The sequence below is a fragment of the Salmo trutta genome, chromosome 35 (genome assembly GCF_901001165.1).
Source record: "Salmo trutta chromosome 35, fSalTru1.1, whole genome shotgun sequence".
NCBI lineage: Eukaryota > Metazoa > Chordata > Actinopteri > Salmoniformes > Salmonidae > Salmo > Salmo trutta.
The window spans coordinates 26641499-26667094 of NC_042991.1; the positions used below are offsets into that span (position 1 = coordinate 26641499).

General features: G+C 41.5%; 3 protein-coding genes and 1 long non-coding RNA gene across 7 annotated transcripts in view; 2 read left to right on the forward strand and 2 right to left on the reverse strand.

Moving 5' to 3' along the window:
• Positions 1 to 356: 356 nt before the first annotated feature.
• Positions 357 to 4926, reverse strand: LOC115174373 (uncharacterized). Its single transcript, XR_003871768.1, has 3 exons — positions 4781 to 4926; positions 4577 to 4605; positions 357 to 427 (listed from the first exon to the last, which is right to left on the reverse strand). It is a non-coding gene; the product is annotated as an uncharacterized LOC115174373 (long non-coding RNA).
• Positions 4927 to 6040: 1114 nt separating this feature from the next.
• LOC115174955 (N-alpha-acetyltransferase 20) lies at positions 6041 to 8645 on the forward strand. The gene is made up of 6 exons (XM_029734031.1): positions 6041 to 6179; positions 6584 to 6608; positions 6745 to 6835; positions 6975 to 7110; positions 7761 to 7906; positions 7999 to 8645. Exons 1-6 carry the CDS (start codon positions 6127 to 6129, stop codon positions 8082 to 8084), a joined length of 537 nt encoding a protein of 178 aa, XP_029589891.1. The 5' UTR covers positions 6041 to 6126; the 3' UTR covers positions 8085 to 8645.
• Positions 8641 to 15174, reverse strand: LOC115174954 (crooked neck-like protein 1). The gene is made up of 14 exons (XM_029734030.1): positions 15015 to 15174; positions 14464 to 14616; positions 14194 to 14285; positions 13843 to 14001; positions 13562 to 13728; positions 13162 to 13340; positions 12881 to 13051; positions 12578 to 12769; positions 10607 to 10666; positions 10393 to 10473; positions 10063 to 10302; positions 9794 to 9895; positions 9397 to 9645; positions 8641 to 9286 (listed from the first exon to the last, which is right to left on the reverse strand). Exons 1-14 carry the CDS (start codon positions 15060 to 15062, stop codon positions 8804 to 8806), a joined length of 2376 nt encoding a protein of 791 aa, XP_029589890.1. The 5' UTR covers positions 15063 to 15174; the 3' UTR covers positions 8641 to 8803.
• A 71-nt stretch (positions 15175 to 15245) lies between these two features.
• Positions 15246 to 25596, forward strand: part of cfap61 (cilia and flagella associated protein 61) — a 31847-nt gene continuing 21496 nt past the window's right edge. For 2 of the 4 annotated variants that reach the window (XM_029734026.1, XM_029734029.1), the window contains exons 1-16: positions 15246 to 15443; positions 15647 to 15795; positions 15971 to 16121; positions 16200 to 16276; positions 16835 to 16902; positions 17040 to 17160; positions 18302 to 18434; positions 19136 to 19336; positions 19454 to 19519; positions 19626 to 19753; positions 20547 to 20586; positions 20721 to 20860; positions 21093 to 21219; positions 21577 to 21654; positions 21764 to 21970; positions 22651 to 22779. In XM_029734026.1, coding sequence (XP_029589886.1) covers positions 15653 to 15795; positions 15971 to 16121; positions 16200 to 16276; positions 16835 to 16902; positions 17040 to 17160; positions 18302 to 18434; positions 19136 to 19336; positions 19454 to 19519; positions 19626 to 19753; positions 20547 to 20586; positions 20721 to 20860; positions 21093 to 21219; positions 21577 to 21654; positions 21764 to 21970; positions 22651 to 22779 — 1809 coding nt within the window. In that variant the 5' untranslated portion in view covers positions 15246 to 15443; positions 15647 to 15652. The remainder of the gene's footprint in view (positions 15444 to 15646; positions 15796 to 15970; positions 16122 to 16199; positions 16277 to 16834; positions 16903 to 17039; positions 17161 to 18301; positions 18435 to 19135; positions 19337 to 19453; positions 19520 to 19625; positions 19754 to 20546; positions 20587 to 20720; positions 20861 to 21092; positions 21220 to 21576; positions 21655 to 21763; positions 21971 to 22650; positions 22780 to 25596) is intronic. The other 2 variants (XM_029734028.1, XM_029734027.1) reach the window with 2 other exon arrangements.

The window sequence follows — 25596 nt, forward strand, 5'->3', positions numbered from 1 at the left end:
CGGTAAACGTAGGATTAATGCATGTACAGTATATTGAAATGACTCATTCACGTGTCTCTTTGTCCCCTTGCTCCAGGAGTGTGTCCGTGTGTGTCCACCCCAGGTGTATGTGTTATAGAACATGGCTCCTGTCCATCACCCTGTGTTGTTGTCTAGCCACAGTCATGTCTCGGGGAAGTCCCTGAGTTCCCGAGGCTCCTGCTCCTGGTCCATATCATCAACCTCACCACCAAGGAGTTACAGCCAAGACAGTACAGCCAAGACAAGTACTGTATATAGGCGTACTGAGTAGTTTTTGAGGCATCTGATATGCCTGTCAAGGTCACAGCTAACTACCATAAAGATGGAGTAGAGATCTCCAATTCGCATGGTGCCGGGGGGGATGGTCTGTCTTCTGCATGCCGTACTCTGCCAACTACTCCAGCACCTGAGAAAAGAACACCATCATTCATCAAAGCCCGCTACAATTACAACCTGCAAAGCACAACAAAACCGCTTCAATCAAAAAGTGTATTGTTCAAACCAGTTTGGTCAGGTTCAGAACAGCCTGTTTGTATTGACTCTGGTTACAACTGATGGATACTTGGGTAGGGGCAATAGATAGTGTTCCATAGGTGTACCTGGAAGGGGTATTACAGTAAATCATTAGACATATGTGTGGTGAAAATTGAAAGTCAGACATTGAAAAGCTGTAGTGAATCACAAAATGATGAAGAACTTGACCTAGACAGTAGTGTCATCACTGGTGCTGTCTGGTCCATGGATCACACCTAGACGGTAGTGTCATCACTGGTGCTGTCTGGTCCATAGATCACACCTAGACAGTAGTGTCATCACTGGTGCTGTCTGGTCCATGGATCACACCTAGACAGTAGTGTCATCACTGGTGCTGTCTGGTCCATAGATCACACCTAGTGTCATCACTGGTGCTGTCTGGTCCATGGATCACACCTAGACAGTAGTGTCATCACTGGTGCTGTCTGGTCCATGGATCACAGAATGCATCACACTCTTTTGGAAAACAAACAATCTCTTTAAAAACAAGAAGCAAACAGTATATTACTGATTTACACTACCGTTCAAAAGTTTGGGGTCACTTAGACGTTTCCTTGTTTTTGAAAGAAAAGCACATTTTTTGTCCATTAAAATAACATCAAATTGATCAGAAATACAGTGTTAATACATTGTTAATGTTGTAAATGACTATTGTAGCTGGAAATGGCACATTTTTAATGGAATATCTACATAGGCGTACAGAGGCCCATTATCAGCATCCATCACTCCTGTGGTCCAATGGCACGTTGTGTTAGCTAATCCAAGTTTATCATTTTAAAAGGCTAATTGATCATTAGAAAACCATTTTGCAATTATGTTAGCACAGCTGAAAACTATTGTTCTGATTAAAGAAGCAATGAAACTGGCCTTCATTAGACTAGTTGAGTATCTGGAGCATCAGCATTTGTGGGTTCGATTACAGGCTCAAAATGGGCAGAAAGAAAGAACTTTCTTCTGAAACTCGTCAGTCTATTCATGTTCTGAGAAATGAAGGCTATTCCATGCGAGAAATTGCCAAGAAACTGAAGATCTCGTACAACACTGTGAACTACTCCCTTCACAGAACAGCTTAAACTGGTTCTAACCAGAATAGAAAGAGGAGTGGGAGGCCCCAGTGCACAACTGAGCAAGAGGACAAGTACATTAGTGTCTAGTTTGAGAAACAGACGCCTCACGTCCTCAACTGGCAGTTTCATTAAATAGTACCCACAAAACACCAGTCTCAACGTCAACAATGCAGAGGAGACTCCTCTGTCCAGTGTCTGTTTTCTTTTGCCCATCTTAATCTTTTATTTTTATTGGCCAGTCTGAGATATGGCTTTTTCTTTGCAACTCCGCCTAGAAGGCCAGCATCCCGGAGTCGCCTCTTCACTGTTGACGTTGAGACTGGTGTTTTGCGGGTACTATTTAATGAAGCTGCCAAACTTTTGAACGGTAGCGTATGTGGCAGTCACTTTCACTCATGTTTTTAATGCTGTTTTTTTGGTGATGTCATGGTGTGAGTGTGGCCAGAGTGTGGCCTTATTCACCACCAGGATCCCCATCAGCGACCCGGGCTCAGCCACAGACACCTTGAGGGACACCTCATCAGCAGGCCCTGTCCTCAGAGGTCACAGGTCATACTATCACACCTCAACATATTGGGACAGGATAGCAAAGTAAGGATAATGAATGACTATGCTGCTAGGCTGACCAACTGAACTGAATGTAACCTATTCTAATGATTACATTTAGAGATATGATGAAGGACGCTGGGTGTTTTTATCTGCTCCTTGACCTGGTGCAGGACTACAAATGTTTAAAGTAAAATAACGTATGACAATTAGCTTGTTTTTTTAGAACTTGGGCAATGGGAACATGCAGTGCATCATTGATGATCTCTTCATCTGAATGTACACAGTAGATAACAACCTAGTCCAAGGGAGCCCAAGACTCCTCAGAGATCAGGGAGAGGGAAGCAGAGATACCCGTGTCTGAAGACAGCACCTGGCCATCACCTGGAGACGGGGGATGCTAAGGTACTTACCACGTAGTGGAACTGAAGTGTCAACTGGAGTGGGACATCAACCGTCAATAAGTAAAGTTTGGTTTATCACATACAGTTGAATAAACAATAAAAGCTGAAATAAATCATTCTCTCTACTATTATTCTGACATTTCACATTCTTAAAATAATGTGGTGATCCTAACTGACCTTAGACAGGGAATTTTTACTAGGATTAAATGTCAGGAATTATGAAAAACTGAGTTTAAATGTATTTGGCTAAGGTGTATGTAAACTTCAGACTTCAAATGTATCTTATGAACAATATAGGGCGGAATCAGAACTTAGGGAAAGGGTCAAGGCGCCTTAACTTAACGTTGATGAAAGCACCCTTACCATGATGATCCACATTGAATTGCTTTTCACTCACAAGTTCCCGTAACACAGAGAGACAATGCGAGGGATAACCACATTTCAGCACACTGACAAATTAACTCTGGTTATTGTTTTTTTCTGCCCCTTTGACAGTAAGACTTAAAACTGCTGGACAGTTGGAGTTTGGTTTTAGTTATCTACTCTATAATGATTAAAACAACAAAGGAGGGCTTTGTGTTATAGTTCACAGAAGACACGTTTCACAGTACGCGATTTTAAATAACACTAATTCATATTTAGTATTTAGTGTCAATCTTCCTAATGATGAAAACATTTCCAGACAAAAAACACATTCAAGCCCCAAGGCTATCTGTGAACAATGGTTTGCAGAATGAAATGCAGAATTGTCCAGATGAAATGTAGCCGGCATCATCCTGAAAAGCTTTAATGAAGATGTAATAGCAACTCAATGTGTTTTTGAGCAGAAATATGTTGGCATGGTCCTTTCGAATTTAATAGGAGTCGCATTGATGGAAGTCGCAATGGTCCACTTGCCAAGGGGTGGATTCTCAGACAGCTGCTGAAACTCTTTGGACAAAACCCCCAGAACTCTGTCCAATGACAACCACTGCCAGATTATGTTTGCCTTGGGATCCTGGCTCATGCAATTTTAAAAGGAAATGAGAACTATCAACTGTCCATCACAGTTCCATTTCCCAAGGTTCATTCATCTGGCTGCTATCACTTCGACACTGAATGTTCATACAATACCCCCTTGGTATGTTACCTAGTAACATACACCTTAATGATAATATCGATCTTTTTAAAAATATATTTTTTTTATTTAACTTTTATTCTTATTTACAATCACGGCCTACCCCAGCCAAACCCGGACGACACTGGGCCAATTGTGCGCCGCCCTATGGGACTCCCAATCACGGCCGGATGTGATACAGCCTGGAATCAAACCAGGGACTGTAGTGACGCCTCTTGCACTTAGATGCAGTGCCTTAGACCGCTGCGCCACTCGGGAGCCAAAATGTTGAGTTGATCTTGTTTTTATGTGGCTGGGTGAATGGACACTGCCATGATCTTCACAACCTGCCCAGGCCTGTAGATGGCCTTGTCTGTCTGAATAAATGTGAACAATGGCAGAATAGGTCAAAGGTCAAAGTGGGTCAGGAGGAAGCAGTATTCAAGTACTCTGGCAAACACGAATCTGGGGAAAGGAATGTTTGTTCTCTCAGACACAATGGTGGATGGTGATACCTGACTTACTTTATCATGTTTGTGGTTGTTTGTTAAAGCCTCTTGTTTTGTATATGCTACACCTGGCAAAAGATAGCCTGAGAAGCCTTGGATCAGGTGTATCTTTTCCTGTCTCTGTAAACAATATGCTACACCTGGCAAAAGATACACCTGATCCAAGCCTTCTCAGAGTTAATTACCAAAACTCAAGAGACATTTTCTATGTGCATGTGATCGGCAATACTGTGATCAGTTGATAGATTTGTATCCTCATGCATACCATGTAGATATGATAGCTTTGACTGAGTTGGATCAATGCAATAACAATGCCTGTAACATCTAATTGCTACTTTTATTTAATTAATATATTGTATTGGCATGCACATTTTAAATATCAGAAAAATGAATACTTACTTGGGAAAGAACCAGCAGCTCAGTATAACCTTTATAAAGTTGGATAAAGAAAAAGGGAAGTTTATCATCAATTGATTTACAGAACTGGGAGTAATACAAAATCATTATAGCAGAAAATGCAAGGTTGCTGCTTGGTGTGTGAAACAAAAGTCAAGCAAACATTTATAAACATTTATAGAAAATGTTGAGTTGCAAATAATATACCTCCTTGAATTATGGTTGGGTGTGAGGCTACAGTATTGTTACCATTAACAGTCTTAGTGATGGTGAGGATAGTGACTGATATTGTGATGGTGCACCAGGCCTCAGCACCCTCGGAACAGAGATCAGGTATGAAGGGCTGGGGGCCCTGCTGGGGCTGAAAGAGGAAAGAGGTTAGCGAAATTAGAAAATAGGGGAGGCAATTCAACCATTTTAAATCCCCTTTAACAACAAATAAGTATCTTCTATAATGGAAAAAGTATGGGATTACAAATACATGTGCCTAGAATACTTTTGAAGTACTATATTTTACCATACCTTGGGGTAAAAACAACAAATAATACAAGAAATCCAAATGCTTGAAACCACTCCATTTGCCTGAACCACACAGCAATGTGCTTCATTGATCAATGGAACCAAGTTGTTTCTGTGACAGTTCATACCTGTGCTAAAGTAACTCCACCAACTATACCAAAGAGAATTTCTAGGGAAAAAACACCTCCCTTAAAAAAGATATGTTCCTGTTAAAAAACATGTACTTGTTCAATCAATATTTTTGTGTTGTGAAAATTGTAGTTAAATTCCAGCAATTAGATTGTCATTGGCTACTTAACCAGGTATGTTTTTTCCATGTAGCTAATGGTTTTTCGATTGGCTAATGAATGATTCAACTATCTATTTGGTTGTGATTGCCTTATAGCAAAGTAATTCAATAATATTTAATTAATTTACCAGCAGAATGTATTTGATGGCTTATTTGTACAAATCATTGAAATGTCATTCTAGACATGGCTCGTCATCATTACATTTTCTCATCTTTGGGCTCCCGAGTGGGGCAGGGGTCTAAGGCACTGCATCTCAGTGCTTGAGGAGTCGCTACAGACTCCCTGGTTAGATTCCAGGCTGTATCACAACCGGCCATGATTTGGAGTCCCATAGGGCGGTGCACAATTGGCCCAGTGTCGTCCGGGTTTGGCCGGTGTAGGCTGTCATTGTAAATAAGAATTTGTTCTTAACTGACTTGCCTAGTTAAATAAAGGTAAAAATATATATAGTGTTCTACTAAAGGTAGTCTGTTATTTCTCAGTCCAACAGCAGATGGCAGTAAACAACAGGCAATGACACCTCCCTGACGAAGGAGGGCGTCGATGTTCTTATTGATGCTAAAGTTGAAGGGTCGCAGACACTTTTGCCGCGTTCATGTACTAGGTGGAACTCAGACATTTCCGACTAGCTATTAGTGTTTGTAATATAGTTATACACGTGCCGCGTTCAACGAATCAGGAAGTGCAATATTTCCGAGTGTCCTTGTTCCAACTAGGATTGAACGCGGCAACTGTACAGGCAAAATGACAACTTTACGAGCTTTCACATGCGATGATTTGTTCAAATTCAACAACATGTGAGTTAATTTCGATATTGTTTTTATAATAATGTTGAATAGGTTACCCATCTAGCTACACCGTCATTATGTTTTAATGAACAATAGCAATTGCTTGTTGGCTAGTTGCAAGTATAGCTAGCTAGCCAGAAGTTAATTATCATACAGTGCGATGCATAGTTTTAGACTATCTGCTAACGTTAGCTAGTTTACACTAGTCAACTCTTGATTATAAGATACATTATTTGGTATATTTCATGGACAATAATAGCTCACTAGCTAGCTAAGCAAGCTTTCCACGATTAGCTGGCTAACAGTTAGATCGGTAACGTTGGGCATAACGACAGTTGATTACACTGCTGCACCTCATCGGGGCATTGCATTGAATGCACGAAACATCTCAGTATTTGTTTCTCTCTTCACAGCAACCTGGATCCATTGACAGAGACGGTATCCTTTCAGTACAAATTGTTCCCCAGCATTGTAATAACATACCACCGTCATGCACAGAAACCCCAGATAGTGCAACGTTAGCCTTTGTCTTGTTATCAGGAGAAGACAAGCTTTTCTTAACTTTCTTTCACAGTATGGAATCCCATTTTACCTACAGTACCTGGCCCACTGGCCAGAGTACTTCATTGTTGCAGAGGCCCCTGGTGGTGAATTGATGGGTTACAGTGAGTAGGTCTACATGTCATACACACCTAGCAATATGATGATTGCTTTAGAGAAAATGCAATAGCAAACATAATTGCAATAGCAAAGGAAAAAACTCTGTGTAGCTTCCATCAAAATGACACTTCTGACTATTCTCAGTCATGGGAAAGGCAGAGGGATCAGTGGCTCGAGAAGAGTGGCATGGCCACGTCACAGCTCTCTCTGTGGCCCCAGAGTTCAGACGACTGGGACTGGCAGCCAAGCTTATGGAGATGCTGGAGGAGATCTCAGAAAGGTGGGGCTGACTTCTAATGCTTCAGGTTACTAAGATCAGGGTTGTGTTCATTTGGCAACATTTTTGTTTTTTTTACTGAAATGGAGGTAGTACTTCAATGTTTCCCAAACTCTGTCTTGGGGCCCTTACTGGGTGCACGTTTTGGTTTTTGCAGTAGTATTACACATTGTTTCCACTAATCAAAGCTGATTCCACTAATCAAAGCTTGATGAGTTTGTCATTTGAATCAGCTGTGTCGTGCCAGGACAAAAACCAAAATGTCCACCCCTTGGGGTCCCCAGGACAGAGTTGGGGAAACACTGGACTACCTGGTCCAATAAGAAACCCTTTGAGTTTTCTTGTATCCTACTGAACAATAACCATGTTAGAGTAAAGCTGGGCAATATGGACAAAAATCCATATTGTGCTAAATTGCGATAATCAATGCGATGATGATAAATAGAACGATAGTTTTATAACACTAATGTGCACTGCTTTTTTTATATTATCTCATTTAAAGCTTCACATTTCTCTAGTATAGGCTACTTATCGTAATGAACGATATCAACAAAATGCCTGCGATAAGTGATCGGTGTTGATCATTTTCGGTTTGTCGTACCAGCAAAGATCTACTTCTTTGCCTCACTATTGTCTGTTTCACTGTTGTTTAGGAAGGGTGGGTTCTTTGTTGATCTGTTTGTGCGAGTCTCCAATCAAGTGGCGGTGAACATGTACAAACAGCTAGGCTACAGTGTTTACAGGACCGTGATAGAGTACTATTCTGCTAGCAATGGAGAACCGGATGAAGACGCCTATGGTAATATGAACCCCTTCAAATCAACGTAAACATTACTGTAACTCAGACAATCATTATGTGGATATGTACTCACTCTTTGTCCTTTTCTGCAGATATGAGGAAAGCCTTGTCGAGAGACACAGAGAGGAAGTCCATCATTCCTATACCACATCCTGTCAGACCAGAAGATATAGAATAACAGTAGACGGTGGCTCTGACACTTTTGAAAACAAATACATGTATATTTCTTGGTTCACTAGTTACCACAGCCACAAAGTCAAAATTGGCTATGGTAAAAATGAATGACAAACATTTGGATTTTGGTCTTAATTTAAGGTTATGGTTAGGCATAAGGGCAGTGTGTTGAGGGTTAAGAAATTGTAAAAATTAGTAGGGTTTATGATTCTGGTTGTGATAACGACCATATTTCCACACAGTCTACATTAGAAAATTACGTGTGAAGTGTTATTAGGACAAGTTTTATTTTTAGGGTGTGATGTGTGAAAGCTTAGAGAATATCATTGTACATATTAATGACAGATCTAATAAGTTATCCTTTGTGAAACTAGGATTTTTGATGACAGTGAGTCAGTCACTGTTTGGTGTGAAATTTGAAATGCAATATAGAATTGAAAGGACTTTAATCCAAATTCAAGAAATTATTACTTACATGACTCACCCAGGTAATGATACTGTATCTGCTGCTTTGTTACAGCAGTCAGTTCTATGGTTAAAATGTCCAAATAAATAAAAAGTTGGATATCAGTGTTTTTATTTACACTGTCATTGCACCACAGTAAACGAATGAAACAAAGACATGGAAAAATAATCATACTTTTTTTAAGCAATAGAAATTACCCAATGAGGTCCCCAACTTGTCCCTATTTGTAATGAGTAAAACATTTTTTTCCAGACAAGCTAATCTTTCACTGAGTCCTTATTGCTCTTCCTGGGCTGTTTCTCACCACCATTGTCACTGTCACTACTACTGCTGCTGCTGCTGCTGCTGCTGCTGCTTCCACTACTGCTTTCATCAGAATCATCTCTGTCATCGTATGTGCTCTCTTTGGGGACTTCTTCAGGCACAGGCTCACTGACTATAGGCTTTTCTGATGATGGTGATGCTAAGTCTTCTGTAATTTCTTTGTCTATTCCTCTCTCCCCTCTTCCGTTTTCTTCTCCCTCCATTTCTTTGCCCCTAACTTTCTCCACTCTACCCCTATCCACTCCTCCATTGTTTTCTTCATCCTCTTCATCGTCTTCTTCATCAACATCATCATCATCATCTTCTTGTTGCTGCCTCTTCCACATCTTGGCCATGGCGAGCAGCTTGAGGTTGGGCTGGTTGGCTGCATCCTCAGGGAAGATGTAGTCGTAGTACTCCTCCCACCCTGCATCCGACTGATGGATCAAAATGAAAAGTCAATTAGTGATCAGCCGAATCACAAGACATAAACAAGGGTAATGAATTGATGTTGGATTGGTATAAGGCTAAGAGAAACACTACTTACCCCGTCCTCTGCCGTGAGCTTTCTCCTCTTCTTCACCTTCTCCGGCAGCAGTTTCTTCACCCTTTCCCTGGTTGTGTCTGAGCCAAACTCCTGCTCAAACTCCTTCCAAGACTCCAGCAGCATCAGACGCTCCTCCTTCTCCTCACAGCTCCTCAGGCCCTTGTTGGCCTCCTCAAAGATCCCCCTACACCTCTGCAGCCGGTCAGAGGTATCGATGGACAGCTCATACTGGGCATAGCTGATCCAGACCTGCAGGTAACACATTTGGCAAAATTACAAAATGATCAAGTATTGTTTGATGAGTTACTGAGCCACAGTGAGTATTAGGCAGGTGAGTAATGTAGCATGGGACTGTTGGTAGCAAGACATTCACTAAGGTTAAAGGGTCAGCTCTCACCTTGACGTGCTGTGTGCGCTGCAACAGTCTCTTGTAGAGACCTCTGGTGTTGTCATACTCTTCCTGCTCGATTTCAAAGTCGATGTAGGACTTCCACAACACCTAAGATTTTTAAATAAAACATTTGAAAGTAAAATACAGTTCAGAGGTATTTTCATTTGTTTTCACTACAATACTTTTCACGTGAAGGGTGTCTTCAGACATGCTGAAAGTGGAAAGCCAATACAGTGAGTAAATAAATGCCCAGGGTGAACGTTTTTGAGCCTGACCTCTGGCATGTCCAGTCGTGGCTGTCCGATGGCCAGCTCGAAGATGGCCCGGGCCCTCTCTGTGTCTCCCAGGATGGTCTCCAGCTCAGAGAACTTGATCCAGGTGGTGCAGTTCTCGGAGGCAAACTCCAGGTACTTCTCATAAAGCTTCCTACATCGGTCAAACTCTCTGAGCTGCAGCTCCAGTTCAATGTAGCCCTTAAACAGCTTGTTCTTTGGACATTTACCAATGGCTGTGCCCTGGGGAGAGGGAGAAGGCCAAATGACAGAACATTTCAAGTTTGAAGTATCACAATGAAAAACATAAATCATCAACAGTAGGGACCTTACCAAGCCTCGTCTAGCAGCTTGGAGGTTCTTCTGGCGGATTTCAAACTGTCCGTAGAGTAGCCACATCTTGGCAAACGTGAACTATGAGGAAGGACACAAAGTAATAAGTTTGATGATTTGTTGAATGTTTTTTTGTTGCATATCAAATATTTTATTAAACCCCATTTCAGAAACAGAGGTGCCATTGATTGTAAACATTGCAAACTGCCGATACCTTTTTGTGAGGGATGAGATCCAGACATGCCAGGTACACCTGCCTTGTTCTCTCTGGGTCCTGCCAATCAACACAATAAGCACTGAAATCCACAGGCATATGCACAATGTCACACTTAGCGATGTCAGAATCACAGCCAACAGGGATGTGCATCTTCCCTTTCAAGAGGATTCGATACGTATCTAGATACAGGAACGATACGTTTTAGTTTGAAACGATTCGGTTTGATTAGAGAACGAATTGATGTGATTCGGTTGGATGCACTAACATTTGTTGCATAAACATTCATTTTCCATTCTAAATTCATATCTGCTGCTGATGAAGCTCATGAGCTGGGCCTGTCTGAGCTGACTTCTCTGTGTGTGTAAATGATGTATGTCCACAGTCTATACTAGTATGTAAGCACCTGATCTGAACCATAAGGGAGACTAGGCATCAACCACCCCACTACCATTATCAGATTATGGCCATAAGGGGGACTAGACATCTACCACCTATCAGATTGGGGGGGGGGGGGGGGGGGGGGGACAATGTAGCTTGTGTTTTTTGTCCCCCCACTTTGGTTCTGAAATCACCATCACCCACTAATTAACTTGTCATTTTTACAGATTAAGTGTTTGAGCTAGTAATGTATCAACATTTACCGTTTACAAATTAGCTATGACATAGCCACTGAAGGAGAGGATACACCAGTTGTCACAAAAGAGGAGGTACACTATATATGCAAAAGTATATGGACACCCCTTCAAATTAGTGGATTTGGCTATTTCAGCCGCACCCATTGCTGACAGGTGTATAAAATCGAGCACAAAGCTATGCAATCTCTGTAGACAAACATTGGCAGTAGAATGGCTTACTGAAGAGCTTAGTGACTTTCAACGTGGCACCATCATAGTGGTAGGCCACACAGGCTCATAGAATGGGACCGCCGAGTGCTGAAGCGTGTAAAAATCCTTGGTTGCAACACTCACTACCAAGTTCCAAACTACCTCTGGAAGCAACGTCAGCACAAGAACTGTTCGTCGGGAGCTTCATGAAATTGGTTTCTCATGGCCAATTGGTTTCTCATTGGACTCTGGAGCAGTGGAAACACATTACACGTTCTCTGGAGTGATGAATCCGCTTCACCATCACCATCTGGCAGTTTGACGGACGAATCTGGGTTTGGCGGATGGAGAACGCTACCAGCCCCAATGCATAGTGCCAACTGTAAAGTTTGGTGGAGGAAGAATAATGGTCTAGGGCTGATTTTCATGGTTTGGACTATGCTAATTAGTTCCAGTGAAGGGAAATCTTAACGCTACAGCATACAATGACATTCTAGATGATTCTGTGCTTCCAACTTTGTGGCAACAGTTTGGAGAAGGCCCTTTCCTTTTTCAGCATGATAATGCCCCCATGCACAAAGAGAGGTCCATACAAATATGGTATGTCGAGATCTGTTTGGAAGAACTTGACTCTGAACTCAACCCTATCAAATACCTTGGGGATGAATTGGAATGCCGACTGTGAGCCAGGCCTAATCGCCCAACATCAGTGCCCGACCTCACTAATGCTCTTGTCGCTGAATGTAAGCAAATCCCAGCAGCAATGTTCCAACATCTAGTGGAAAGCCTTCCCAGAAAAGTGGAGGCTGTTATAGCAGCAATGGGGGGGGGGACAACTCCATATTAATGCCCATGATTTTGGAATGAGATGTTCAACGAGCAGGTGTCCACATACTTTTGGTCATGTGTATTTTTGGAAGGTAGAAAGAAAGTAATATGAGAAAAAAAAATGTTAGTGAATCAGTGATTCGTAACGTTTTAAATCGATTTTCTGACCGATGCATGCTACATTTGGATCGGTTTGGGGTCCGCGGACCGATGCAGTCGTATCTTAAACATTTGAATCGGGGACCGATGCGTACCGGCGAATCGTTACATCCCTAATAGCCATTATTTAAACACAGAGGATGCAATGCAGGCCTACCTTGACCTCCAGTTCTTCATATAGAGCGTAGTTTATCCACAGGTAAATGTATCTTCTCCAGTGCCTCTTCTCCTGTATAGGAGGGATATTGGCGATGGCTCTCTCATAGACCTCCCTGGCAGTGTCAGGATCCGCATCACTCTCCACCAGGCGTAGGTAATCAAACCATGCGTCATAATTGTGTGGGCTTGCCTATACAGGAAGAAAAACCCAATCCAATAATAAGCCATTAGTGGATAGAATATTGTTTTAATGGGTTATTTTGGGATGAAATCTTTGCGAATCTTCACAGGTTTAATTTACCTTGACTTCCTCTTCATACTGAAATCTCCTCTTGCTGACGATGACGTCCTCGATTCCCCTCCGGTCTCCAAACTTCTTCTCAAATACGGTGTAGAACTTGAAGAGCTCCTGAGCCTGCTGCTTGGGAATTCTGTCCAGGGCGTATTTGTAGATGACTCGAACTCTCTCAAACTAAGACACAAGGGGGAGAAAAGTTGTGTTGTTCTGTTGACCACAGTTGGAGAACACTATAAATGTGTGGGAATAAAACTAACATGGTTTAAAGTGTCAGATTTACAAACCTCTTTCTGTTTCTCTTCAAATCTGGCGAAGGCCACAAAAAGGTTCTCGTCAACATGCTCCTCGCCAAAGAACTCCACTGATCTTTCAAACACCTTCCTCCCATGGGCGATGTAGCCATGCTTCTCTTCAAAACGGGCGTACTTAATCCAATTCTTCACATCAGGGTGGACAATCACAAGTGCACTGGAGTTAAGGGGCTTTAAAAAAAGAAGAGAGATGCACTCTACAGGCATGAAGGTAATACCACTACCAAAGGCAATGCAGCATTACAAATGTAATCATCTGTTAGAATAAAACACCTGTTAATGAATAATGCATATCTATAGTCAGCAACCACAACTCATTTGCTAATACACTGTAGTAAGTCATTGCTTTAAGCACTTCCCATCAAAAGGATATATCTCTCATAGATGGAGCGGGCCTTGTCGACTTCCTTGTAGCGCAGCTCAAAGTTGATGTAGGAGTGCCAAGCTTGTTCCTCTGGTTCCCACTCTGTCCAGCGCTCAAACACCTGTCTGCAGCCAGCGATGTTGCCCAGCATCTCTTCCATGTAACTGTACTTGTACCTGAAAGGGGGAAAGCAGCAAAAGAACAGATGAGCGACAAAATTGTGAATGTTTTTTATCTAAACTTTTTTAACCAGATATGCTCAGTTTAGGAGAGGTAAAGTTGTTAAGTACCAGAACTGGTTGACACGGGGCAAGATGGTGATGGCTCTGTCCCAGATGTTGCGGGCGTGGTTCACCTGCCGGTTCTTCATCTCCATCTCGGCATACTTCAGCCACAGAGCTATGTTTCGGTGGTCTACATCCAGAGCACGCTCGTAAATAGAGCGAGCCCTGGGGGGAAAAGTGTTAAAAAAAAAAGCTCAGATAACAAGTATCCCTGTCAAAATCCATCTATAACATTCACATCAGATTCCATATACAACAATTATGCCTGTCAACATCCATCTACACTCACATTAGACTCCATATATGAATTAATCACAAGAATCTGCTTCACAGACACATTGACAAGCATTAACTTACCTCTGGACTTCTTTCAGGCTCTCCTCCCATTGAGCGTATTTTATCCAGTTGCTGATAACAGTGCGGTTCTTTCTGATGTTGTCTTCAAATCCCTAAGAGAAGGAGTCGAGTCCAGTTTGCATCTGATTAGATCAATGTATTTACTACTGTGTACTTCACAAGATTTGCAGACAACTGAGAATGTTGAAACAGTCTGGTTGGCAGACCAACCGAATATCAACAGTATGACTGAAGTCTGAAGTGTAATGCATGTGTCACTTGGGGTCTTACCTTCCTCTTCTTCAACTTGTAATCGTTCAACTCCTCTTCATCAGTGATCTTTTGCTTGGGTGGCGGTGGCAGAAGCTCGAGCTCCCTCTCCTTTGCCTCCCTGAGCAACTGCTCAGCTGTGATTTGTACCTCTGCAGGAGCTTTGTTTTTCACCTTCACAGCACAAATTAAGACGTTATTTTGGAATTGGATGAAACTAGTTGATTGAAGACAATACTAGTTAGCTACATAGGTAGTACATGTTCCAAATGTAAACAGTTCGTGTAGTTAGCTGGCATAAACTTTAAATAATTAGCTAGCTTGCTAGCCCTTCCTCGCACACAGTTGGGTCAGATTTCTCGATAGAGTAATCTACATGAGTTAAATAAATACAAAATAGCAGTTCTTACATAGCATGCTACCTTTTCGTTCGTTTAATGTAGCTAGAAGTAATCTACATTCGTACCAAAACAAAGGACAAGTCTTGTTATGGTTAGCTAGCTAACGTTACCTGGCTAGGCCATATTACAAGTTCACTAGCTAACGTTAGCTGTTTTTAAACTTTTCGCTACCTTCGCTACTTTCGGTATCCTCTGTTTCCCTGCCGCAGTAGATGCCATTTTACTGGATTGTATGGTAGAGTCAATTAGAATCAACTATTACAACTAAATCGATCAGTTTAGAATATTTTCACAACGCGCCAGTGGACTCCGCCATGACACTTTCAAACGTGCGCGCGTTGAACGTAACATATGAACTGTAACTCTTCACCCCACGACGTCACCGAGCGTTATGTTTCTATGGTTACACACCCCATTGAAGCTAGTACTAGTTTTACTTTATTTCTTCGTTTTGGTTGAACACAGGAGAACAAACCGTTATTGACACTGTATGTTTCAATAATGAGCTAGCTAAGCATGAAATAGAAACCCTGATTTGAATCCTTGTTGCAAATTCGGAAGAATATATATGACAACTGGAAAAGTTCTTGCTTCCACCAGGTGAGTTAGCATGATAGGCTAATTTGACAAGAAGAATGCTACCGGAGTGGACTCCAATGTGTAACGTTAAATACTTGATGTGATACCCCCTAGCTAGTCATTTAATTATTACAAGAATGCATTTGTTGTGTTTTGGTCAAATTTGTATTGGAAAGCCATTTACGTTTATTTGCTTCTCATTTGCTTTTCTCTTCCAAAATCAGAGAAAGATGAGGACCATAACCTCCTCGGGTGGCAAAGTTGAGACTGTGACTGTGAGGAGAACAGAGTCATCAGATGCACATGCGATCAATAGCCTGATCAGTCCTGCCACAGTTGCATTATTTGGAAGAGTAAATGTCATTAATCTACTGTGAGTATGCATAGCCTTAATCATGTCTGCCAAATGCATGAAACATATTCACACTCAAGGTGGAAAAATATGTTTTGTTACATGTCAGAATGCATGAACATGCAAGCGTCAATCCATTTTAGATGGACCACAATAATTTATCCTGGCTTCACTGTCTGTATGTTGGTATCCTCAGAGAGAAGGCCAATCTGGCAGTGACCCTGAGCAATGCGAAGAATGAGGTCTTGGCCCATGCTGCCTTCTCTGATCACCCCATTGGAGACATTGTGGATCAAGCTTGTTGGGAACCATTCCTGCATGACAATTACAGTGCTGAAAAATACACGGTTTGTATCAACTAGAGAGACTTGTTCTTGTTTTCTTTCCTCTTCTCTTGATTTAACCGTATTTTCTCGTCACAACAGCCTCTGAACACACTTTTCCTGCACCTCTTCGTGGCACAGCCGATCTTCTCCATCGGGAGTGCCAAAGAGATTGTAAGGTAGGAAGCACAGGAGGCTAGTGAGGGTAGGATGGCTCACAATAATGTCTGGAATGGAGTGAATGGAATGGTATCAAACATGGAAACCATATGTTTGATGTGTTTGATACCATTCAATTTATTCCATTCCAACCATTACTATGAGCCTGTCCTCCCATATTAAGGTGCCACCAGCCACCCGTGGTAAGGAGATTATCAATGTTTTTTATGTATGCAATCAGCAAAAAGCAGAGTATCAAAGTGAGCAGCACTAACAAGTGATGGCATGGCATTGCTCATAATCATGTAACAACCCCTTTCATAACGTAGGCTCAAAAATATAACATGTTCAACTTTTCCATAATATAATAAGACCAGGTTTGAATCCTGTTTGTGGCAACTAGTGATACAGCAGTCTGCCATTCCTATACCACATATGCTTTTCCAATTTGATTCCACAGCCATTCCATAAAATTTCAGCATGAGAAATTAGATTCTCATGATGTGATCTTGCATGCACTGTAGGTTCTTGACAGGGTGATGGATTGTGCAATAAGAAAAGTAAACATCTTCTTACAGAACTGTGTTCAATGCTATCACAGAGCTGCAATACATCTGCTTGGTCACCCCAACTAGTCGATGTCTAGGTAAGTGTGTAGTCCTTTTTTATAGAATATGTATTACAACATGTGTAATCGTATTAGTTAACGTTCTTCATCATGTATTCAAAAATATATGATTGTGAAGGATTCACAGTATGCCCACTCCCACTGTGTGTTTTCAGAGCGTGCACTGGTAAAGATCTTTGAGCCCATGAAGAGTCTGAAGGATCCAGGGCCCCAGTGTTCAGCATTTGTGTGCCACAGACACAACTATTGCCCAAGGCTGCATGTCCGCCGAGCCAGGTCCTCATAGTCATTTTAACACACCTGCGTTCTGTAAAATAGCACTTTTGCTTTATACTCTCAAATTTGATTTTGCAGTTCACAGTATGATAAATTACTTTTTTGAATTAAGGAATTCATTGTTTAATTCCAACCTGGTCTCAGAGCATATCATATTATTATGTACGTAAATCCGAAGAAACTCAATTTAGTAGGTTAGGTTTCGTATTGTATGTATTAATTTGTGGATGTCCATCACCCATTTCGTAAGATATGTTAGAAATTACAATTCGTATTATTAGTTATGAATTTGCAGAATGTACAATATGTTACGAATTTTCTAAATGTATGATATGTTACGAATTCTAGCTAGGTGTCTAGGTGGCTAACGTTAGCTAACGGGTTAAGGTTAGGGTTAAGTTTAGGAGATAGGTTAAAGGGTTAAGGTTAGGGTTAGCAGAAGGGTTAGCTAACAGGGTTAAGGTTAGGGGTCGCCAGGCTGCTCATCATTACGCACACCTGTCACCATCGTTATGCACACCAGCGCTTCATCGGAATCACCAGCACTCCATCACGTCATTGATTGCCTCCCCTATATCTGTCACTTCCTCAGTTTCATTGTCTGCATTGATGTTGTTTTGTGTCTCTTGTCCAGATGCTGTTCTTGTTTAGTTTCATGTTTATTTATTATTAAATCTTCACCCTGTACTTGCTTCCCGTCTCCCAGCGTCTGTAGTTACGGAAGCGATACAAGGGCCAGGGGCAGGGTTAGCTAAAAGGGTTAAAGGAAGGGTTAGCCAACATTCTAAGTAGTTAAAAGGTAGTAAGTAGTTCAAAAGTTGCTAATTAGCTCAAATGCAAAAGTTGTCCATGATGAGATTCGAACAACCTTTGGGGGTGTAATACGCCCACCCATCCACCCCAACCAACCACCCTACTTTCGTTTTTGCCTTAAGTAACCATCTTTCTTATGTAACCATACCAAACGTAACATATCACACTAATTTCAGAATCCCGGATTTACATTTACTATGTTATGTCTAGTCTATGAGACCAGGCTGTTATTTCAATACGTTCACATGTATTTCTATTCTAATTTTAGTGAGTGATGATCCTTGGGTTGCTCATGGCTTTCATCAAGTGATTGACGCTTCTGTTACAGGGTGGAGGATCATGATGACCTCACACACATCTTTGCGGAGCAGACAAAGGCCCTCACAGGATTCTATGGGCCTTACTTTCTGGCTGAACTCATAGAGGCTCAGGACGACGAAAATCATGCAGCTGTTTGTGAGGTCAGCTATGTTTACAGTTTTATTTCTTTGTTGTCATGAGAATATATTTATTTCTCCTTAATACATTCCAACTTCAGCCAAAACCACGGGAAAGGAAAAAATGTTAGCCCTTCTGATTATTAAGCTTTGGATCAAGTCAGCCATTTTGTTCTTTCTGATGTTATCTGTCTGTTTGTTTTATCATTGGCATCAGTAATCTCTGATCCACTGTCAGAGAGTTCAGTCCATTTAAAATGTAATAGCAGTAGTGCAGATGCTTTTGCCTGGTTCACAGAAATCCTGCTAGGGTAAATTCCCCCAGGACTTAGAAGATGACAGATCTTTCCTCCCCTCCCTGCAACTCAAGCTGACACGTGTTCATGGCAGCATATGGTAGATGAGAGTTGACACTGCCAAGACAGGCTCTCACTGAACATATTGTGTCCAGACATCTGTAGCATTTTGGGTTTTTTGCCTGGATGTGTTCTCCATTCAGAGAACAAACAGCACAACACTTCCCAAGAGGGTTGTACTATTCAGCACTCTATTTTAACAGCATTGCCAATTATTTACTTATTGTGTACATTTTTTAAAGTTATAGTACTGTAATTGGTCAAGTTTGATAGTATGCATGTGTATATTACTAGTGTTGATACAGTTTATTTAATTACAAATGGCTTTACAGTAAAATGACTGTGTCTGTCTGTGTTCTATCTTCACAGAATGAGGGAACTGCTGTGGGTTTCATCAGTGTGAGTGGTGACATCAACTTGAAGCTGCTCAACGAGTGCTTTGAGCTTGGGCCCTTCAACGGTCTGTATAAGCCCAGTCCAGAGGACCTGACTGAGACTGCCCCTGAGCCAGAGGGAGAGAGGACTACAGGGGACACCAACACCATCAGCCCACAGGGTAGCACTGGAGAGGTACAGTATGAGATGAATCTGACCCAGAAGGACCCATGTGTCCAAAATCAATGATACTGTAAGGCTATAACAGATATGCAATTGTTAGGTAAAATGTGACATATTGGTTTGATCCAGGACGTGGACCAGACAAAGGTTTTTGATCAAGGTGGCGTTACAGAAATACCCAGTGAAGTATCAGAGGTAAACCAATTATGAATTCCTTATGGTATTTCCTTCATGTCCACCTAGCTATGGGCTCTCATTCATCTCCTAATGATATATTAACACTGTATTGCTGTCATTGCAGCCAGGGGATATCCAGGCTTGTGCGGCAGAGCCTAAGGTTTCAGAAGTGACTCTGGAACCAAGAGTCTCAGTAACACCCAATGCATTCTGTATTCAATTATTTGTCATCTACAAGAATTTTGAAATGAGGTAAGTTCAGGAGAAAGTCACAAGCATAACGTTGCTGTCTGATGAAAACCTCGTAACTCAATATTTGCCAATATTTGTATGTATTTACTGAAAGCAGTAAGTCCCCTCAATGTACTCTGAACATTTCATTACTCTAGGACCAATAAAAGGTATTCAAAATAGCTTCTGAAGTTTCATAATTGTTGGTTCATTAATGGGAAAATATGTTTAAAAAAATAAACATCTTCAATGTTTCTGTTTTAAGAAAAACAGCGACGATAATTTGATTACTAAGTCGTTAATTGATTAAGTAATTACCTAGTAATTATACTGCCATTGATGGATGAGAGTTTAACTAACCCATTTGAAAAAAGGATTCTGTTTTGGATAAATAAAGAGGAAATACATTCCCATTAATTGAAGGTGATCAAATGGAGTTTTGCTTTCTCCAATTTCACCACTTCATGAATCTGGAAACAACCTTTCACTAGTCATGGCAGCCCTCCAGTGTGTATCTGTCTTTAGCTGTGTGATTGTTAGCTGGCTCCCGCTGCGTCTCTCTCTCTCTATCGCCTTACTGCCCAGCTGTTCTGGAATATGGAAGCCAGTTACTCCCCACCGAGAATGAGCATGTAATTAATGAGTATGGTGCTTAAAGTGACAGCAACTTGAAGGAGAGAAGTACTGAGATGTGCGGATTGCTTGGCCAGATTGCTTGGCCAGTTGTTCCACTGCTGTGATTTCCATGTTGGCTCTGATTAGAGCCTTGGCAGAGACACAGTTTCACTTAACTTCCCTCATTCATCTCCTACAGATCGGTGGACTTCCTGCCCAATATATTTAAACTTTTCCCTGTAAGTACCTGCTAATAAATCTTATTACTTAACCATTTTTGACTGACATACTCATTGATTTCCACATTGTGGAGGCTCTTTGAAACTGAGGTTACTGTGTGATTAGCATGAATCCAATCTTGTTTCTTCCACAGGACCGTGATTTCTGCATCATCTCTGTGCCCAAGCTGGCCCCTGAGTTCCCCCTCCTCCAGAGCTTCCTCAGGGTAGTACCACACCACACCAGCAGCCTGCCCCAGGAGCTCTACATCTTCCACCGCTCTGGTCTGCTCAAGTGGGTATTAGTATAGTCCCCAAACAGAACATTACAGTAGTTTTAGCCATTGACATACATCTAAGGGTTTAGCATGAATGCATCTCCTTATTTATCTTACAAAGATTAAATTGAGATGGATGTTATTGGATATTTGAAGAGAGACATGTTTTTGGGGCGAGAAATCCCTGGATGTGTATATACAATGGAAGTTGCTTGTGTAATGTCTGTCATGGTCTTGTTGTCTCCTCAGGACATTTGTGGTGAGTCTGGCAGTGTCTGCAGACAGGCCTGCAGTCTGTAACATGGTGAAGAGACTCAGCCTGCATGAGAGCCTGCTGGAGGACCTGGACATGTTCTACCAGGCCCATAGAGACATGGTCAGTCACAGACACACACACAGGACATACTACTGCCAATAGGACAAGGAATAGTACAACCACTAGTTCCATTTACCTTGTTCTTATATAGCTAGTCTCAGTTTATCAATCAATTACACAAAAACTGTTCCAGAGTGATTCAAATTATTCTGTTGGAAGACTTGGAGTATCACTGATTGATTGATGGTTTTTGCAAGGAGGTAACTAATTGCCATGTAAACCATATTTCCAGTGGTGATTCACACCCCAGCAGTCAAGCATGACTATGACAGAGCTCCAACACAGATAATTACTTTGGATATGAAAATGGAATCAAGTGTAATATCTCATCTCTCTTTCTCTGTGTCTGTCTTCCAGGATGGAACACCCTTGCAGGCATTTGTAGCCCAAGTTCAGAACCAACTAGTTGGGATTGTAATTATCAGAAATGAGGAGGTAGTTTTCTTGTTTACAGACTTCAATGGTATTTTGCTTTCATAGATTTAGTACTACTTAAACTCTCTCTCTCTCTCTCTCTCTCTCTCTCTCTCTCTCTCTCTCTCAGGATATAGATTACATCCGAGCCAACTACAACATTGAGAACTTCATCTACTTCAGCCACCACCGCTATGAGGAGCATGGCCAGCTGTGTCACTTTGCCCTCAACCCCATCTTCCAGCACTACGCCAAACACTTCCTAAAGGAGGTCCTGCGGCTGGCCCACAAATCCTGCCTCTACTACCCAATCTACCCCTCCTACCACAACCAGAAGGTGAGAGAAACAGCCTGTAAAGCTCATTGACTTCTCACCTTGCCCATTCCACTGTGTGTGTGTGCATGTGTTCGTGCGTGTGTTCAGTACCAGATATTCATGAGTGCAGTGTTCCTCAGTCCTTGCCCAGCCACTCTTCACCAACTCTCTCTGGGGTTGGAGAAGCAGGTGCTGATATAGGACTACCAGGTCCACCTCTCTGGACTGTTAGAATACATTTCCTCACTGTGTAGAGGCCTTCTCCTTGTCCTCATCCTCCTCCTTCCCCTCTGCTAATTAACTTCTACAAACATGCACCAGATGGTGAGGTGTAAATAGAATAATGGAATTATGGAAAATCTAATGGGAGAGGGAATCATCATTTGGGCAGTGGATGCTGGAGCATAGGGTTGGCCAGCCATGACCGAGGCAGTGGAAGTTATATTCAGTAGAAGTGGTTTCTATTCAGGAGCATGCTGATGGTCGTGTAAATCGTATAAAACAACCTCTTCATCAGAGCTAATTATGTCTGCATCCCAAATGGCATCCCCTACAGAGCTCTTATGGGCCCTGGTCAAAAGGAGTGCCCTATATAGGGAATATTTTGCACCTGTTAGTCACCCCTTCCTTTGCCTCCATCAATGGTATAGCTGATAGGTATCACCTTCCCTGACCCTTGCTCCTTTTCCACTCCCCCTCAGAACTCATGTGCCCATTACCTGACCTCTGTTCTTAACTGCATGGTTCCGGTGCGCCCGCGACGCCAGATTGTCTACCCTCTGGAGGAGCTGGGCATCAACGCGCCATCCAAGCAGATCACTAAGGACCAGGTGGGCACAGCAGCAGCTGATGAACAGGCTGGTTGGTGGTTTAACATGCCTGGGAATACAGTTGGGCAAGTACCCACTGTCTCCAGGTTAACAGAATGAGAGGCAGAGAGATGATATGAGAAAGAAGAAAAATATATTTTGTGTGTAATTTACATGCCCACAAGAGGGTGCTGCTTTAAAGTGGACGAATTCCCCACTTAGCATGGAGTGTTTATAACATAGATATTTGTTTCAAACAGTAAAATATTGTGATGCAAACAATTGGAAAGTAATTTTATGTGAAAGGTAATCATTCCATCAAGGGTAAGGCACTCCATGGACAAACAGCATTGCAGTCTTGAACATTGCTTATAATTAGTTGTAGAGCTTTTTCAGTGGTATTGTATATGCACAACTTTTCTTTATTAGTCTTTCCACACCCAACTCCTCAGGCTATTTTTAAAGTGCTTGTATTAGTATAGATGAGGGCAGCAGATGGTTGCTCTGACAGATGGTTAGGAATGTTTGCCTCTGCTGTTTAACAGGTAAAGGAGCACAGTCCACTTACCACACAGTCAGTCATAAGCCACTGTCTGCCGCACCTGGTCTGCATCTCAATAGTTGTAACTAGCTTCGTCTCCTTGTGTCCTCTTCCTCCATGATCACTGATGTGGGTGATGGGAGACAAGGAAAGGAAGGCATTTCAGACTTAATCATACACTTATTTTGGATATGCAGCAAATGTAATGTTATACTAAATCAGAACTTTATTAGGTAATACTTTCACCAATCACTCCACCATTTCCTGGTTGCTAAAATTCTAATAGCCTAATTTCAGTTTATGTGATAAAACAAGCAAGTATAGTGTAGAGAATCATTGTACCATCTAAACGCTGTGAAATATCTTTTCCATAACCAAAATAAAGCTGATGTACAAAAACGAAAGTAAAAGACACAAAAACTAAATTTAAGAACAGGAAGCATAGAAATAGCACTCATAGAACAGATCTACCGCTTCTTAGACTTGCTTTCAATGAGAATGACAGATCTATAATTGACATGTCTATGTGAATTTGGTCGGGTCACCCAAAATGTTACATATTGCAGCTTTAATATTTTATTTATAAAATTAATAATATCAATAGAGCTATAGCACACAGCATTTTCTGAACCATACGATATAAGCACAGTTATTCATGCTTTTTAATCTTAGATCATAGAATCAATCTGAGAGTACATGTTCCTATATGTGTACCGCGTGGCACTCCCCTCTCCCTCAGTGCATTAGCAGATACACCTGCATTCGCCCGTTCCAGGCCATCCAATTTAAAACCTCCATTTAGTAACACGGCAACCATCATATCCAGGCTGCCATGTTGATAAGAGGATAGCAGAGCGATGCCTCACAGCTTTGTCTCTTAGTGTACATCCAAAATAGCACCCTATTCCCTATATAGTGCATTACTTTTGACCAGATCGCATTTGGTGCCATTTGTGACACAGCCTCAGCCTCGTAATCTAAGCCTGATGTCTAGCACAGATGTATTAATCAGATTTAAAGCACCTGTTCCCTCTCTGTCAATACCGGATCGTATTACCCAGTGCCATGGTCACAGCACCCGGCCATTATGTTAGAGAAAAGGTTAGGCACCATTTCCACAAGGATAAGGAATAAGGACAGCTGCACTTGCCCACACTAGCCTATACCTACCTGCACAAGACAGAGCATGAATCAGACCTGCATCGTGTTGTTTGGTTAGCTGGAGTATTTCAGGTGATTATTATTTAGGAGGTTCGTTACAAAGCAGAATAAAGATGTAATTAGCTGAACGGAGAATGTTCTTGCACTTTAATTATATAGGTTTGATTACATTTGGTCATTTTCACATGAAGTCAGAGTTTGAACTTATATGTGTTCTTTTAAGAACAGAGCAGGCACGACTGAGAATAGCATAAATATTACTTGAAGGTTAATTCCAACCGCAGGTATCCCCTTCCTTTGGGGAGTGCTGCCATTTTCCATCCAACAGGGAACCAATGTAACTAATTATGAGTGCTCTAGGACCAATTAGCGCACTAAAATCACCGTTTGATTATTGGTGAGGAGATAGAAAATTCTGTGTATAACACAATGTTCCCTGCGTTCATTCTGACTCTATACCTTGCATTGAATGCTCTGACATTTGGACATTTATTTTCAATAGGGCCAGTACCCATAATAAAATAGTTAGTATTTAAGTAGGAGCATTAGCACTTATTACGTTTCACTCAGCGTTTCCAGTGGAACATCAAACTTTAAGACATTTCCATATTGTTTTGTATAAACGCTGCTAAAATAATATTCCGTTTTTTTTCTGAAAGCTGGTACTCTCTTTTCTGTAGTTAAGTGCTCTAATAAATACCAGTCTCTGGGTTTTAGGCCATTGTCATTCAAATAAACCCAAATGGGAAAATGGTGTGCACATTAATACACCTTTTAGGAACGCAATAAATATGTTTGTCATCTACAGTACCAGTCAAAAGTTTGGACACACCTACTCATTCAAGGGTTTTTCTTTAGTTTTACTATTTTCTACATTGCAGAATAAAGTGAAGACATCAAAACTATGAAATAACACATGGAATCATGTAGTAACCAAAAAAGTGTTAAATAAATGAAAATATATTTTATGTTTTAGATTCTTCAAAGTCGCCACCCATTGCCTTGATGACAGCTTTTCACACTCTTGGCATTCTCTCAATCAGCTTCACCTGGAGTTCCCACATATGCTGAGCACTTGTTGGCTGCTTTTCCTTCGCTCTGCGGTCCAACTCATCTCAAACCATCTCAATTGGGTT

Bases quoted from the DNA above. Each gene is read 5' to 3' on its own strand.
- LOC115174955 (XM_029734031.1), top strand. From the start codon at position 6,127: ATGACAACTTTACGAGCTTTCACATGCGATGATTTGTTCAAATTCAAC. The intron at 7,111-7,760 runs GTGGGGCTGACT...ACTGTTGTTTAG, and splicing joins CTGGAGGAGATCTCAGAAAG to GAAGGGTGGGTTCTTTGTTG. The intron at 7,907-7,998 runs GTAATATGAACC...CCTTTTCTGCAG, and splicing joins ACCGGATGAAGACGCCTATG to ATATGAGGAAAGCCTTGTCG.
- LOC115174954 (XM_029734030.1), bottom strand. From the start codon at position 15,062: ATGGCATCTACTGCGGCAGGGAAACAGAGGATACCGAAAGTAGCGAAG. The intron at 14,002-14,193 runs GTAAGTTAATGC...TTTTCCCCCCAG, and splicing joins AGCCTGAAAGAAGTCCAGAG to GGCTCGCTCTATTTACGAGC. The intron at 13,052-13,161 runs GTTTGTAAATCT...CTTGTGTCTTAG, and splicing joins TTGAAGAGAAACAGAAAGAG to TTTGAGAGAGTTCGAGTCAT.